This window comes from Idiotropiscis lumnitzeri, chromosome 11 (assembly GCF_059441095.1).
Source record: "Idiotropiscis lumnitzeri isolate Australia: NSW breed Sydney's pygmy pipehorse chromosome 11, RoL_Ilum_1.0, whole genome shotgun sequence".
In the NCBI taxonomy this organism is placed as follows: Eukaryota; Metazoa; Chordata; class Actinopteri; order Syngnathiformes; family Syngnathidae; genus Idiotropiscis; species Idiotropiscis lumnitzeri.
Window position 1 is genome coordinate 8,043,063 of NC_142401.1, and position 14,403 is coordinate 8,057,465.

At 40.6% G+C, this 14,403-nt stretch overlaps 2 protein-coding genes across 2 annotated transcripts; one reads left to right on the forward strand and one right to left on the reverse strand.

Moving 5' to 3' along the window:
* Positions 1–385: 385 nt before the first annotated feature.
* On the forward strand, positions 386–5,513 carry LOC148327192 (uncharacterized). Its single transcript, XM_088308317.1, has 6 exons — positions 386–2,066; positions 2,316–2,390; positions 3,285–3,323; positions 3,490–3,651; positions 3,727–3,810; positions 3,958–5,513. Exons 1-6 carry the CDS (start codon positions 1,974–1,976, stop codon positions 4,387–4,389), a joined length of 885 nt encoding a protein of 294 aa, XP_088164443.1. The 5' UTR covers positions 386–1,973; the 3' UTR covers positions 4,390–5,513.
* Positions 5,514–5,752: 239 nt separating this feature from the next.
* On the reverse strand, positions 5,753–12,615 carry avil (advillin). The gene is made up of 19 exons (XM_088308630.1): positions 12,556–12,615; positions 12,385–12,459; positions 11,953–12,149; positions 11,767–11,875; positions 11,567–11,677; positions 10,512–10,717; positions 10,354–10,432; positions 9,650–9,748; positions 9,417–9,570; positions 9,243–9,343; positions 8,599–8,736; positions 8,354–8,512; positions 8,103–8,282; positions 7,878–8,035; positions 6,892–7,036; positions 6,617–6,805; positions 6,269–6,337; positions 6,079–6,189; positions 5,753–5,986 (listed from the first exon to the last, which is right to left on the reverse strand). The coding sequence occupies exons 1-19, from the start codon at positions 12,613–12,615 to the stop codon at positions 5,873–5,875; spliced, it is 2,454 nt and encodes an 817-aa protein (XP_088164756.1). The 3' UTR covers positions 5,753–5,872.
* Positions 12,616–14,403: the final 1,788 nt, after the last annotated feature.

Sequence of the window (14,403 nt, forward strand, 5' to 3'; positions counted from 1 at the left end):
ATGACACGTTTGTTCTCACAGTGAAAATGACTTACTCTTTAATTGTTTTAGCAGCTGTTCCCTCCACGTCTCTCATAGTAAATGAGCAAATCAATGAACGCGATTATTTCGACACATCTCAAGTTTTTGCTACCAGCAGCATAAAAAAATAATCAGATTCACGAGTAATAGTGTTGACTCCGTTAAAACGTGTTCAATCACACGCACAAAAAAACAATTGTTGATATTTTAAAATGACTGCCTATGTATAGTCTTTCACTCCTAAACATTTCAAATACATCAAAGGGTCAATTATTTTACTTATTTGATTTCCCATTCAGCCTCATGAACTGTATGGATAATTAAACACAGGAGCCCAATACGTGCAGGAAATGTCAGGATTGGTTTCAAATGTGCACTGTACTGGAGCATAAAACTAAAAGTTGCTATATATGAGGAAGATGCCTCTAATGTACTGTACAGTACAGACTTACCAGTTTTTAGCCTTTAGTGCATGTGGCATCATTGACCCACTAGTGACATCTGCTGGTGAAAAAGAAAGAAACATACATTTATGTTGAATTGTTGTTTACCTTCACGCGATTCATTATTTGACAGGGAATTCACTTGCTTTTATGCTTAACTATTAACGTACTTGCAGAAAACTCGTATTATGTGACACTTGCCACTCGTGTTACCGAACGGCTTCACAAAAAGGAGCAACAGAGCAAATCATGCAAAACGGCACTCCCTGTAATTAAATAGAATTTTCATATTTCCCCTGGAATATAAGACAACCTTACAATCTGCATTTATTGGAATGCGAATGATAAGTCTGAAGCCGGGAGTGAAGTCACTGTGTGTAGGTGTGCACCTAATGTAGGCATCTGGCAGAAAGAAGAACATGCTTCCAACCGAGGTGCCACACTGCAAGTAGTTTGCTGGAAAACAAGTATAAAAAATGCACAATTGTCACTAGGATTTATGGCTGATTAGAAATGACAAAATAGAAGGCATTGAAAAATTCAGCTGTCATTTACTTTTTTATTTGAATATTCTCTAAGCACCTATGGCTTCAGTGAACCTAATGTGCATTTTTTTTACAATATGGGAGGAATGCCGAATCTAAGGGTCCATAACTGACAGGGAAAGAAAATGCTATTTGGTCTATCTCTGAGTGTCTACATTATGTAGTCATAATTGCGAAAATGAAGTGAAAGCAAAGGCCATCAGGAAAATATTTGTTGCGAAATGTTTGCATCATGTCTGTAGGTCACAATTCACGATACTCTGAATGGTCGATGGAAAAAGTAAAGTTTGTTCTTTAAGAAGCTCTCATTACTCCAAACAGGGATTCTGTCATAAAACACAATCTGATAAGTGTTTTATAACTGAAAAAAATAAATAAAAAATACGAGAAGTTGTCAGTAACAGTGACAATGTAAGATGGCTGCCCTGTGGCTTCAACCACAAGGTGCCAATTGGGGCCTGATTAACACTCCCATTATCTGAATTTCAGTATCCTGTTCGTGATTTTTTTTAAATAATTTTGTGAGCTGTTATATCTTTAAAAAAGTTTAAAAGTGTGTCTTGGGTCAGCTATGAAAAATTTGGGGTGTTTGTACGGGCCCAGTGGCCCACCACGTGACTTCTGAAGTTTAATACGCACCATCTTTATGCCGAGTGTTCGGTGCAGTCATTATAATTACAGGGTACTAAACAATACCATAATTTGACCTAACTTTAATCAGATTATATAGTTTAAATAAATCATTTGAAAAGCCTGGAGGTTTGTGGGCGTCATTTTGAGGCACTTTTGTCCCTTGTGGCTCTCCGTATTTAACTGGGCTGGGCTTTGTCATTGTATTGGCATTTCTTTGCAGCCCCACAGACTGTCTCTTTCTGTTACGTAGGAGTAGCACGTACCGCTTGAGCTCCAAGGTGTCTGTCTTACATAAACACCACTCGTATAAAACGGTACCCCCAAAACAAAAATGCTTTCTGTCACTCTGGACAACAATGGGTCTCCAAAGAAGCGGACGTTCTCACGTAGTGAAGATGAATCACTCCGTAGCATCATAAAGGAGGTGAGCGGTGAGAACGAGTAAGCGGCTTTTTGTTGTTATTGTTTTGCTTTAGAATGCAATTCGAATGTTTCTTTTGATTCCTTGAAATACTTAAATAGTAATAAAGCGAGAAATTGACCATCATCGTAGCTGTAAATGTCGTCTTCCGAGAGCGAGAACATCGGTTTCAACCTACTTCCTCATACCAGCTAGCCGTGTTGTTGTAAAGAGCTGTGTGTGCGTGCGTGTGCGTGTGTGCGCGCACACCAGGCTGAGAACTCATCCAGGCGTCTGACACGAAGCGACAGCCGACCAGGAACCTTGAAGAGGAGGCCTGACAGCCAGGTAAGGAGCCACAGTTCCATGGTTGGCAACATGAATCTCTCTGGCACGATAAAAAGAAGCGTCACTCATCTGGAATTTGTCAGGACAGTGCTGTACGAATTGTCTCAGAAAAGTTTCGGCACCTTGGTAACTCAATGGTAAATTTAGACCCAAACTATGTCTTTTCACTTGAAATGCAAGTGATTAGTCAGCACTTTTACAAAAGATCCGCAGGTGTTAGCTTTGGTTTAGTGTGGAAGAAGAAGCAAGACTAATTGCGCGCAGTGCCTCGAGCATCTGACAGTTCCTGGGTGAAAGATGCTGGAGCAAACTCAAGGTTACATGACCTGAATCTTAACAGGAGTACAGAGCGCATGGCAGACAAGGCTGGGAATGTGTGTTAGACTCCAATGAAATTACTTTGAAGGGGATTTATCATTATTTTTTTAAATATATTTTTTAGGACACCAGTTCTGAAACTTTTTCGACGCGCCTCGTGTATATAACCTGGTTGGTGATTTAATTGGGATCAAATTTTCAGCCTAATGGCGTGTTTCTCAAGCTCTATTGAACCAATGCGCATATTCTACATTAGAAAATTGTTTTGGGGATACACTTTTATTGGATCTCATTTGTTTGTGCAAGTGTGTAATATTTGTCAACGCTTCATGACATTCATTGTGTTGCAGAGTAATAAAAATCGTAAAATACAAAATTTAAAAACAATTTAATTAAAGCTTTAGTTGTAGTAATAGTGGTATATGTGCTGCCTTTCATGGAATTTGTGCACGTTAATTTCTTAGCCAGTTCCTTGAACGTAACTATTAGAGCCTCTTTTTGGGTGCACTTTGTGGAATTTGTCAGATTCATGTCATTTGCATATATTTGAATGAATTTACTTATGTTTTCTTTCAGCAATCGGACCAGGACCTCTCAATGGGACTCCCAGAATTGGTGACTATTTCTTTGTCATAAATATAATAGGACACTCTCATTACACTCATTTCCATTCTGTTCTCATGAGGCGTCTTCTTGAGAGCTTGTTAAGCGCACATTCGCACCCACACGCTGCCACGTGACTTCAACCCACGCTGACTTTGTTACCGTGTCTGTCGTGTAGCTGGAGCTGCAGGCCAGCTACGACGAGGCGGTGCACGAGCTGCGTGGGCTGGAGGTGGAGCGCGAGGCTCTGTTGTTCCAGGTGGACGTCCTGCAGGACACGCTGGAGGGTGTGGAGGAGCTGCTGGCCGAGACCCAAAGGGAGGCCGGGCAGGCTAATGCGGTACGTGGCGCTAGCATGTGGTCGTTTGGTGAAGACTTGGCTTTGTGACAAAAAAAAACTTGTCGCTGCTCTCAGGAGTTGGAGCAAGAGCGGGATGCCAAGCGGAAACTGGAACGTTTGGTGCACTCGCTAATGCAGGAAGTGGAGACCTTAAAAGAGGTCATGTGACACTTGAAAAGCAAACTTTACACACGCGACGATTGTTTAACACAAACACTAAAAAAAAACACAACACAAATGTATGAAAAAAAAAAAAAAAGTGAATTCTATGTGACTGTAACTGGACATTTTACTTTCTCTTCACAGGAACAAAAAAGCCGCGTCCATGTACCGGAGGAACCAAATGAAAGTGAAGCGGACGGAAAGAGACAAGGACGTCAAATGAACGATCCCGCCAAGGAATCCCCACAATCTACTTTTGCCAGCGAAGCGACTGCTGCGTCTAAGAGCGAGGAGGGGAGCATTGTGACCAAAGTGAAGTGGGTGGCCAACAGCTCCCCCTCCCTCGCACTTGGCAACCAGCTCCGTGAGGACGGGGTGCACCGGAGGCCTTACGAAAGCGGACGAGACCCATCGCCGGACAAGAGCGACTCGGACACGGCGAGTACGTACGAGGACGCGTCAGCGGAGACTCCCGAGCAGGATGACGTCCATTCGGAGCTGCCTCATGACTCGCCAAGCAAAGACTGCGTCGACTCGCAGGAGCCCCAAAACGGTGATAGCTGCGTTGTGTCTTAATTTGGCTCGAAACCACACGCCGTTTTTCAAAGCTACCAGTCTCAGATGGTTCACAAGCGGATACTTATCTTTGTTCCAATCATATCTTTGCTACGTGTCTTTTTTTTTTTTTATACTCTTTCAAGAAAATGTTTGTTAGCTGCTGCCTGAACAAGAAATGAAAGTTTATTTGTATACTATAGAACTCGACTGAGTCCCGTAAGTACACCGATTTGTCTGATAGGTCATCATTGTGGGTGTTGGTCGGGTTTACGTTTTTGGGAGGTTAATCCGAGATTTTTCTATCTGGTGACAGTTTTTGTAAGGTCATTATTATAATTGTCCTAAAAAGTAAGGGAACGACTATTCGCTGCCTGACTGTCTTCAACAGTTTTTTGTCTTTTGTAATGTTTTTTGAGGATTTAGGGGAAATTGGCCGCATTTGCACTTTTCACAAGGTTGCGCTTTGAAAACATTCCCTTTAGAGTCGATATGTCAGCGAGGGAAAGGAAGTCCTTTCTGTCTGCATGGGAAGACTGTGGTTGCACATTTGCAGTTTTTTTTTTTTCATGTCTGCTGTAAACTTTTTTTTTTTTTTTTTTCAGCCTTTGGGAGCTGTTGATCGCAATATCTTTGTCATTTTTTTTTGTCCCACATGGCACATACATTTGATATCGTTTTGCACTTAACATGGCAATTCATTATGTTTTAAAGAAAACTTTGTGATTATTTTTACCGCACTACCATGACACTGTCATGTGAATATTTCTTATGATTTCATATACTCTTACTCAGTCGGTCAACATGATTGTTTTTGTCCGATTACTTGATGAGCCTCACAAAACTCTTGATGACTGTTTTTGATGCCGTCTGCCGTAGAATCGCTGGCGTTGTGTTATTGCAGGAGTGCATACTCTTAGTTCATGTCATTATGTTTTAGACTTTTAAATCTTTTCCCTCAACATGTTAACTTACAGCTGTCATTTTCTTTTTAGGCTTTCATTGGAAAATGCAAAAAAAAAAAAGAGATTCTTATAGTCAAATGTTTGCATCTGAATCGTTTTGAATCCTGAAGTAAATGTTTACTGTACGAGTACATGACAGATACTGAACAGAAAATTTGGAATAAAATTACTTCAAGCTGCTTTGCTTTGGATTTTTGTTACATATTAATTTCAATTGCCACCAAAATACGCAAAAAAACAGAAGGGCATATGCATTCTTGCTTACGACAAAACCACATGTTTGGATTCTGTAAATCAAATTCTAAAAACCCAACAAAACTTTTTTTTAACTCAAATGTTTTAGCTGGTCATGCTGTAACATTTGTCCCACAAGTAGCAAACTACAATTAACCTCTGCCATCACAATTTCGAGCCCATAAAATGTTTGGAATATGAAACTACTGATGTAAAAAAACAAATCACAATTTACAATACCAATTGTGTTTCATTACAAGCTACTCGGTAGTCGATTGTTGAGAAGTGAAATGAAGAACTCTGTGTCAAAAGAGCCCCTTTTCTTTTTTCAAGTTGAGTTGTTTCCATTTTGGCAGGCTTGCAAATTCATCTTTGGTGATTCCAAAAATGTGGCAGAAATCCGAGTCGGTGAGGTATCTCTGGAAAGCAGTCAATAAAAATAAAAAATTAGAATAAGATTAATAAAGATTAGAGCCAACCTGTAAATAAACTCAATAACGACGTGAAGTACCTCTTTCTGAGTGGGGTCCACGTTCCTCGGCAACTCGCTGACGAGCTTTTTGACTAAAACCTCGGCAGGAAAACACTGAAAGCTTGCGTCATTTTCCACACTGCTGTAAACCTAGAAAATCGCAGCCGTCAAACAATGCTGCTGATGAATTTTTCCTATCATGCCTCTGTGTGTAAGTGTAAATACGTACGTTGAAAACATCAACAGGGCTCACTAGGTTTCCCAGCTCCTTTTTTAGTTCCTCATAGCTCTTCCCCTCCTGCCAGACAATAAAAAACATGCTACGTCGTTAGGTTTACTCGCCAAAGCTCATGATTTCTGTCATGTCAAACATTCTATACCATTTACAGTCCACCTGCAAACTACAGCTATCATTATTGATTCGTTTAGTGCCATTGACGGCTAAAGACGTCAAAGATCCATTTTTTGGGTAGTGAATGAGTTAACAGATTAAAGATCGGTTCATGCCTTTCAAAATGCAGTATTAGTGTTTTTTTGGAACAACAACAATTCATGTTTTATTGAAAAACCCGCTTACACTCCATTTGTAAGGGTCCCAAGCAGTGAACCAGCCAGTGAAGGTGGGCGGCTCAAAGCCTTGCTTGATCAGGAGGATAGGGGTGTCAAGATCTCTGCCACCCGGGTGTGTGCGCAGGTACTCCTGGCTGGTCACTACTGCCTCTTTGCGTTCTACTCGGTTGGCCTCTTTACCGATCCACAGAAACACCTAAAACGGCAGAATGAGCATTACGGTAATCTGTATATTACGACAAATTGTGTGTTCACTATTTGGTATGCTTGCCGTTTTCCTACCTGGTCCCATGTGTCCAGTAGCATGACGTCATCTTCATTGAGGTCGTCCTGAGTGAACTGGGTCACCTCTGTCACGATGAAACGTCCCGATTTGTTGGAGCATTCAAACAGCCGTGGCTCGTGGTCCAAAACGGTCTGCTGCAGCCTATGGACACACGGACACACACACACACACAAATGCACATAGGTATACGGGGCGTGGACAAAACGACAAATAGACACACAATGATACCATTTTAGACACATTTAACGACACACATATACGCACATACATTCAGGGACATCGGCCGGACGGACATACACACACACACATGTACACACACACATAGGTACATACAAACAGACACACAAACACATGCAGACGAGGAAATATACAATCACAGGGAGATGGACAAAGACACGCACAATGTCAAAACACACACACGGACACATTCAAGAACACAAGAACAACAAACACAAACACATACATGCATATACAATGGACAAAACGATAAACCGACACAAACAACACAACCAAGCAGACACATATCTAACACTCTAATCTCGTTGCCTCTAATCTCGTTGCACACTTGAGTACAATGACAATAAAGGGATTTCAATTCTATTCTATTCTATATGCATATAAACGAAGGGACAAATGGACACATGAGTACACACACAGATAAAGGGACAAAAGGACGATCTGATAAACATGGTGTCAAATGGGGACATACACACTTGTTGGACAAATGGGGACTCACAAACACATAATGTCAAAGCGACAAACACACACACACACACTTACACATAAGAACACACTGTGACTAACAGACACTAACACAAGGACACACACAGTCTCACACACGCGGAGAACCAAAGGGATAAACTTACACACAAACAAAAACACAGCCAAACGGACACATATACTCTTGGATAAAATGACAAATGAGGAGCAAAAAAAACACACACAGACACGGACAAACGCTATCCGTCAAATCCACATTTACCTCTTGTCATTGGCATAGGGAGTCTGGCCTCCCAGCATCTCCCAGAATTCAAAAGGCTCAAGACCCTCTGCAACAATCTGACCATGGAGGCCCTGCGAGTTGTATCCAATCACGGAGCTGATCTCCTTCGCCATGTCCCTCTCATCTCCGCTTGCTCCCTAAAACCACCAGACGTCATTGGCTTTCTAATGACACCGTCGTTACGTTGAAGGGCCTGCTCTGTACCTTTCCACACCACAGATACATTCCACTCTGACTTTTGAGCATAAACACGTCGTTGGAGTTGAGAGACGAGGCAAGTGCTGGAACTTCAATGGCTTTCGTATTGGCCGGCTCATAGCCGTGAACCTGGAACAGCCGCACTGGTGGGTCCGGGTCAGAAAGTCCTTTTCTAGACGAGCCCCCCTGACACACAAGAGGGATTACATACAGATCTAAAAAAAAAAAGCCCACTGCGATTTGATTGACAATCATACCTCAAAGATGACCATTTTGCCTTTGAAAATGGCCAAAAAGTGTTTCGGTTCTTTGCCCATGGTCACTCTCACTTGAACAGGCGCGCCACCGTACATGTGGTCCATATCGATGGCGTGAAGCGCAGACGCTGCCAGCTCATCCTGTGTGGCATGGCGACCCTTAAAAAAAAAAGCGCTTGATGATTTGAGCTTGGTTCGACCAATGACGAGGCAGGACGACAGACGTGTTAGCGTCGGAGCTGCACCTGCCATATGTAGAGCAAGAAGCTCTGCTTGTTGTTCACCAGGTAAGAGTAAAGAATCAAGTAACAGTCTCCGCCATAGAAGTAGCCATGACGTTGAGGGTCCACGGGCACCAGCTCCAGATTTTCAATTCTCCAAACCTAAATGCAATTGTAGTCATTTGATAATCTTCTTATTTGTAGGTCCTCAAACTGAATTTTTGAATATATATATATATATTTTTTTTTTTTTTTACTGTCACAACCTACATGCCAATGCTATTAGGCAAGGAATGATGAATAAATAATAAATGATAAATAATAATAAAAAAATATTATTTACAAAAAAAAAAAAAATTGGGAGGTCTATAGTAAACAAAAAAATTTTATGGTATCGTCCAGCTGATAAAATCTATTGTACTGCATTTTTGCACCAATTTCTGTAAAAATAGATCGTATCTGAATTAACATATTAAATGGAATGTCTGTTGTTGTGTGACATTCAAGCATCACAAGCTCTGACGGCCCAAATGCATTCTTCCTTACAGGCAATCAATTCACGCTAGTTTACGACACCCAAAAAAGAAAACTTATCTTCAGGACATTTGCATTAACGTGACGTAAAAATCGCCTGCTCGTGTTTTAGGCGGCACACATTTTCCACAAACCTCCACTTGACCTGTGCCATCGTCCACCATCCTCTCTTGTGCGGCAATCTCTGGCATCTCGTGCATCAGAGAGATATCAAATTTCTCCTGTGTGACAGTCGCTAAAAAGAAAACGAGTCACTAATTGTGCAATAATTCTTTTACAGTACTTGTGTTTCAGATCATGTCACATACCAACTTTCCCCTTCGTGTGCACTCTGCCCAGGCCTTGAGTTTGGTCCTTCACTGTCCACGTCTGGAACAGCTGCTTGAACAGAGCCGACTCGGCGCCGTCACTCATTACCTCCACGTTTGTCGTGCCGGGATAATTTTTCGCCTTGATAAATTCCTATGTAGTCAATTACATCGTGAGAGGACGTGACTAACAACAACAATAACAGAAAGATGGATGGATGTGTGTCACTCACCAAAGCTCTCGCAATGGCCATCTGCCTCTCAGATTTATTTGCCTTCTTCCCTTTCCATACAAACACTTTTGAGCCACCGTGATCCAGGATGTAGCAGTCCTGTATACATTTGACCAATGGCTCTTCGTTTACTACCTCAACTACCATCATGATCAACATTAAAATATAGTAGCAGGCCTAGGCGGGCATCAAATGAGGCTGGTTTTATCATTTAAAAGTATACTGTAAGAAATTGTAAAATCAACACTGATGATAAAATTAAATTTAAAAAACGCTTGCGCTTTGTTATTCAATTACAATGTGTTGCACATAAAAGTAATAAAATACATGTAAAAAAATGTACTTTTTTTTTTTTTTTTAATTTACATCAAACAGTATTTCTCGCACGCACCACTAGAGGGAGTCAGAGAGATTCACTGCATTGCAGAATAATATACAAATTTTCTTTTTTAAATTGGTATTATGATTGATAATATGCAACCAAATACTGTATTTTGTAAGATTAATTAAAAGAAATGTAATTTCAAAAGTGTTAATTCAAAACAAAAAACGTATACAAAAATTTTAAATACATTTTAATTCATCAATTTTAAGGATTAAAAACTGAAATATTACAGGACTCTTGTTCGTTTGAATACTTGGTGGTCTGAATTCTCGCCTCCTTCACATTCTACTGCCCTTTAAAGTCAAAGAAAGCAACTCACATTATTGTTGAGCAGTTCCTGAACCAGAGGTCTGCGAGCAACCTCTACGACCTTCATCTGCCCTTTAGCATCTGACACACTGGAAAAAGTGCACACAGAGGAATCCTTACACAAACTAGAAGAATAGCATCGCTCTGGGGGGTGAAGGGAGAGCTTACTGGTAAAGAGTGAGTTTCCCCATTTGTTCCATATTAGCGGCTTCATCAGAAGGTCCGTCTGCCAGATGGACGTGCCTCTCCCCAAGAACGCCGATCAGCATCTCCATGATGTCAGGGGAGTTGTCCTCCTCATCACCCTCGACCACCTTGATCTCTGCCCGACCTCCTCGCTCTCTGTCTCGGATGTCTTTGGCCAACAGCATACTCTGAGGGTCAAAAAAGAAATTTTCATCTTCTCATGCAGAACAAAAACTTGTCCTAAGAATGAAAAATGTGAACATTTGAGTTAATACCTCTGTGTACTATTTGTTCTTTGTGTAAAAATGTGGCTCGTTCTAAGTGCTCATAGATAATTGTGCAATTAAAGGGGAAGTCAACTCCAAAAAAAAAAGTCTTTGCAATAAAATGCTCTATGCGCCTTCACTAGTCTCAACACGACATTCTGATTATTATTGCATTCATGGAATACGAGTAAAGCAGCAAAATCCACCCTCAGGCGACGGCCATTTTGTCACTATCGGCTGAAAATGACATCACAGGTAATGACCAATCACGGCTCACCTTTTTTCTGAAGCTGAGCCATGACTGGTCGTTCGTTGAGCCCTGAGTAACTGCGATGTCATTTTCAGTTGACAGGAAGTAGCAAAATGGCCGTCCCTTGAGATGTAGAAAAAACTGGGGGGACTTTACTGCGTATGCCGTGTTTGGACTCCATAGAACAGATTTTTGTTAAGACAATATTTGGGTTGACGTTACCTTTAAAGTACTTTGTAAATAGTATTCATCTAATTTATGTATTTTTGCAGAAATTAATTTTTACTTTTACTTGACATTCACATATTAATAGTTATGCAATAATCTAGTCACCACTACTAAATTGTGTACCAACAGCCAATTTTCAAGAATCTTTATACACGTATTCAGAAAGATTAATACAAACTAAGTACCCAAATGAGCAGCGGTGGAGAAGCACATGAATGCTCAAGATGGAAAATTTCAATTTGAGACAGTTCACATGGAGGCGTGCCATGGTCACGTGCTCACAATAATCTTACTTTAAGTCTTTCCTGTTTGTTGCTCTTCGGTCCATTCCACTGGATGATGGTTTTACCGATGTCCAATAAAAACACATCCCCGAGGTTGAAACTCTTCCAGCACAGCGCCACCTGAAACCAGTTGGAGCAGTGGCAGCGTGTGTACACAAGGTGCTCTGTGCCCCGGTTGTTACATAACCACGCTGAAATCCCGCGCTCACCTCCTTGGCCACCACCCGTTTCCTCCCTTTGACATGAAGCAGCCTCTGTACGTCGTAGGTGTTGATTTCGGTGTGCCTCATGCCTGATGCAACTCCGCCTTTCTTGAAGCTGCAGTATGTGACACATTGTGGGCAAGACTGAGATCATCTAGGTTAAATTCCACCCCTAAATTTTCACTCTCTCACATTATCCCTTGCTTGAAATAGCCCCTGAACACATCGGATTCGTGGTCTTGAACTTCTCTGTGCTGGACCGGCGAGGAGCCCAAATAGTCATCCAACTGTGCGGTGTAAACCGCGGCGGCACCTTGCTCATCCTGAGACGACTGTGAGCCGATCCAGTAGTGGATGTCGTATTGCAGGGAGCTTTTTACTTTCTGGGTCTGGAGATAAAAGCAAAAAAATAAAATAAATGAAAAAAAAATTAATAAAAAAACGCATGTTAACTCATTTATTGCCATTGACGGATACAGACGTCAAAGATCCTTTTTTTTTTTTTTTTTTAATACTCGGCTGGTAGTGATTGAGTTAAAAGAAAAGAACAAGTCAAGTCACTTTGTTTTCTCATCTCAACACCAAAAATGCTAGACTATGAGGACGCTTATCGCTTGTACTTACATAGAGAACAACATAGCAGTCACCCTCATAAAAATGTCCATATGACTTCTCAGGGACTTGAACAAACTCCATTTTCTGTTTCACAAAGAGAGGATGTCTGTTTTCGTCATTACATTGTAAAAAGTATTCATCACTGTTAGGTCAACATGTGAAGGAAAACTTCACAAGTACCTCAATTCTCCAGATTATAATCCCAGGGGTGTGAGTTACGGCTCGAAATGTGTACTCCATGTTGCACACGATTGGGTATGGTCGCTTTTGTTACTTGTTATTTCCGCCTGTTTAAATAAAAACATCCCACATAAGCAACATCAACAAAACCGATACAATATTTAACAAGCATATGCATACTGAACAGTACAAAAAAGAAAGAACATACCTTCTAACAGTTGATCTTGGTTAATTTGGTAACAAAAAGCCTTCTTTCATTCAATGCAGCCAGTGAAAAAAGATTTGCATGTGTTTGCGTGTTTCGGGACTTTTCACAACGTGCTGTCCAATCACTGAGGATGAAACATGACCGTGTAGGCAAATTGGTCAAAAAAAGACATTGACTTGTATTCAAATTTGGACGTACACGTTTCTCCATTGCTCGCTGGCTGTAGGTGCGGCAAAGTTTTTCGACCAAATTTAACTAAAACAAAAAAACCTAAAACGAAAAACATACATGCAGGACTACATTTTGAACTTTGTAGTAATTTCTTCGCCATTTCTTGTTTAAGTAATACTGTATATGCCCAACATGTCCAATAAAAAATGAATTTGAATTATTTCATATTAATGAGCGGTCAGATCCTTCGGAAATAATTGTGCCACACTTTTCATATAATTTTGAGCATGCTTCTCCTTTTACCATGCATACAAAGGAAAGTGAAGTTAACTTTGGTTCAAGGAAAAGTCCATTACTTTTTCCATTTTTCCAGGACGTCTCCTCACATGTGCATCAGCACATAAACGCCCAAGAAAAGAGAGCCTAAAGTTAAGTAACATTTTCAGCCTTGTCGAATCTTAAACGCTATTTATTACTTTACCATTTTTTTTTCCACGAATCCTCGCATGTGCCTCGACTGGAATGAGTCATGCAAGTTAGTGGCCAAAATGAAACGAATGCCACACAAATTCAAGTGAAGACTACTGGAAAATGGTCATGAATCAAAGCATGCGCACCGGCGGGTCCCTTTTTTTAATTCAAGTGGAAAAAATATGGCCTAACAAGGCGATTACTCCTGTCCGCTTTTTGATCTTCGAAGACTGCAGAAGGTGGAAATAATTACAGAACACCAGACTAACCACTCACGCCAACAACTGCGGCCCTCTAATTAAACGTACTGTGATCTGGCAAGGAACAACCTACACGTCTTTCAACCGAACAACGTTCAAATTGTGAATCTCCTGTAAGGTGAAGGCGGGAAGCGAACAAATTATACTCACGATTCCTCAACAGAATGGAACAAAATGCTCAGGATGTCAGGATAGATACATACATTCTCCGACTGAACTTTGGCAACATGGGACTTTCAAGATCATGGACAGAAAGGCAATGATGACATAAAGAGACTCCTTCTCTGATGTCATGCTGCTCACAGACACAAGAAGACATACAGGATGGTGGACCCTGTGGATTTGAAGCGTTTTTGCCAAACAAATGTTTTGGAATTCGAAGAATCTCAATTGATCAGTCATCTAATAGTACCTCTTGTTTTATGTATCACTTCTTCCTTTTGTATTTCAGCATGGCAACAACGCACACTTTCAGAGGATGTTTTAAGATTAATTGATTAATTTGTAATCAGAGATGCAAGTCAAATTTTCTAGATGATTATTTTTTCTTTATGCTGATTCTGAGTCCGTCTTCGTTTTTTTTCTCTAGCACATCAGCTGTTCATAATTATAATAATAATAATGTAATAATCCTGTAATAATCATGTAAGAATCGTGTAATAATCATGTAAGAATCATGTAATAATTACGTACCAATATTATGTAATATAGTCATATTTAGGAATTAAGGGTTAGGTT

Excerpts from the sequence above, each read along its gene's own strand:
- LOC148327192 (XM_088308317.1), top strand. The coding sequence starts at position 1,974 with ATGCTTTCTGTCACTCTGGACAACAATGGGTCTCCAAAGAAGCGGACG. Across the intron at positions 2,391-3,284 it reads AGAGGAGGCCTGACAGCCAG|CAATCGGACCAGGACCTCTC; the intron begins GTAAGGAGCCAC and ends GTTTTCTTTCAG. Across the intron at positions 3,811-3,957 it reads AAGTGGAGACCTTAAAAGAG|GAACAAAAAAGCCGCGTCCA; the intron begins GTCATGTGACAC and ends TTCTCTTCACAG.
- avil (XM_088308630.1), bottom strand. The coding sequence starts at position 12,615 with ATGGAGTACACATTTCGAGCCGTAACTCACACCCCTGGGATTATAATC. Across the intron at positions 11,678-11,766 it reads AACGGGTGGTGGCCAAGGAG|GTGGCGCTGTGCTGGAAGAG; the intron begins GTGAGCGCGGGA and ends AACTGGTTTCAG. Across the intron at positions 8,513-8,598 it reads TCTTGCTCTACATATGGCAG|GGTCGCCATGCCACACAGGA; the intron begins GTGCAGCTCCGA and ends TTTTTTTTTAAG.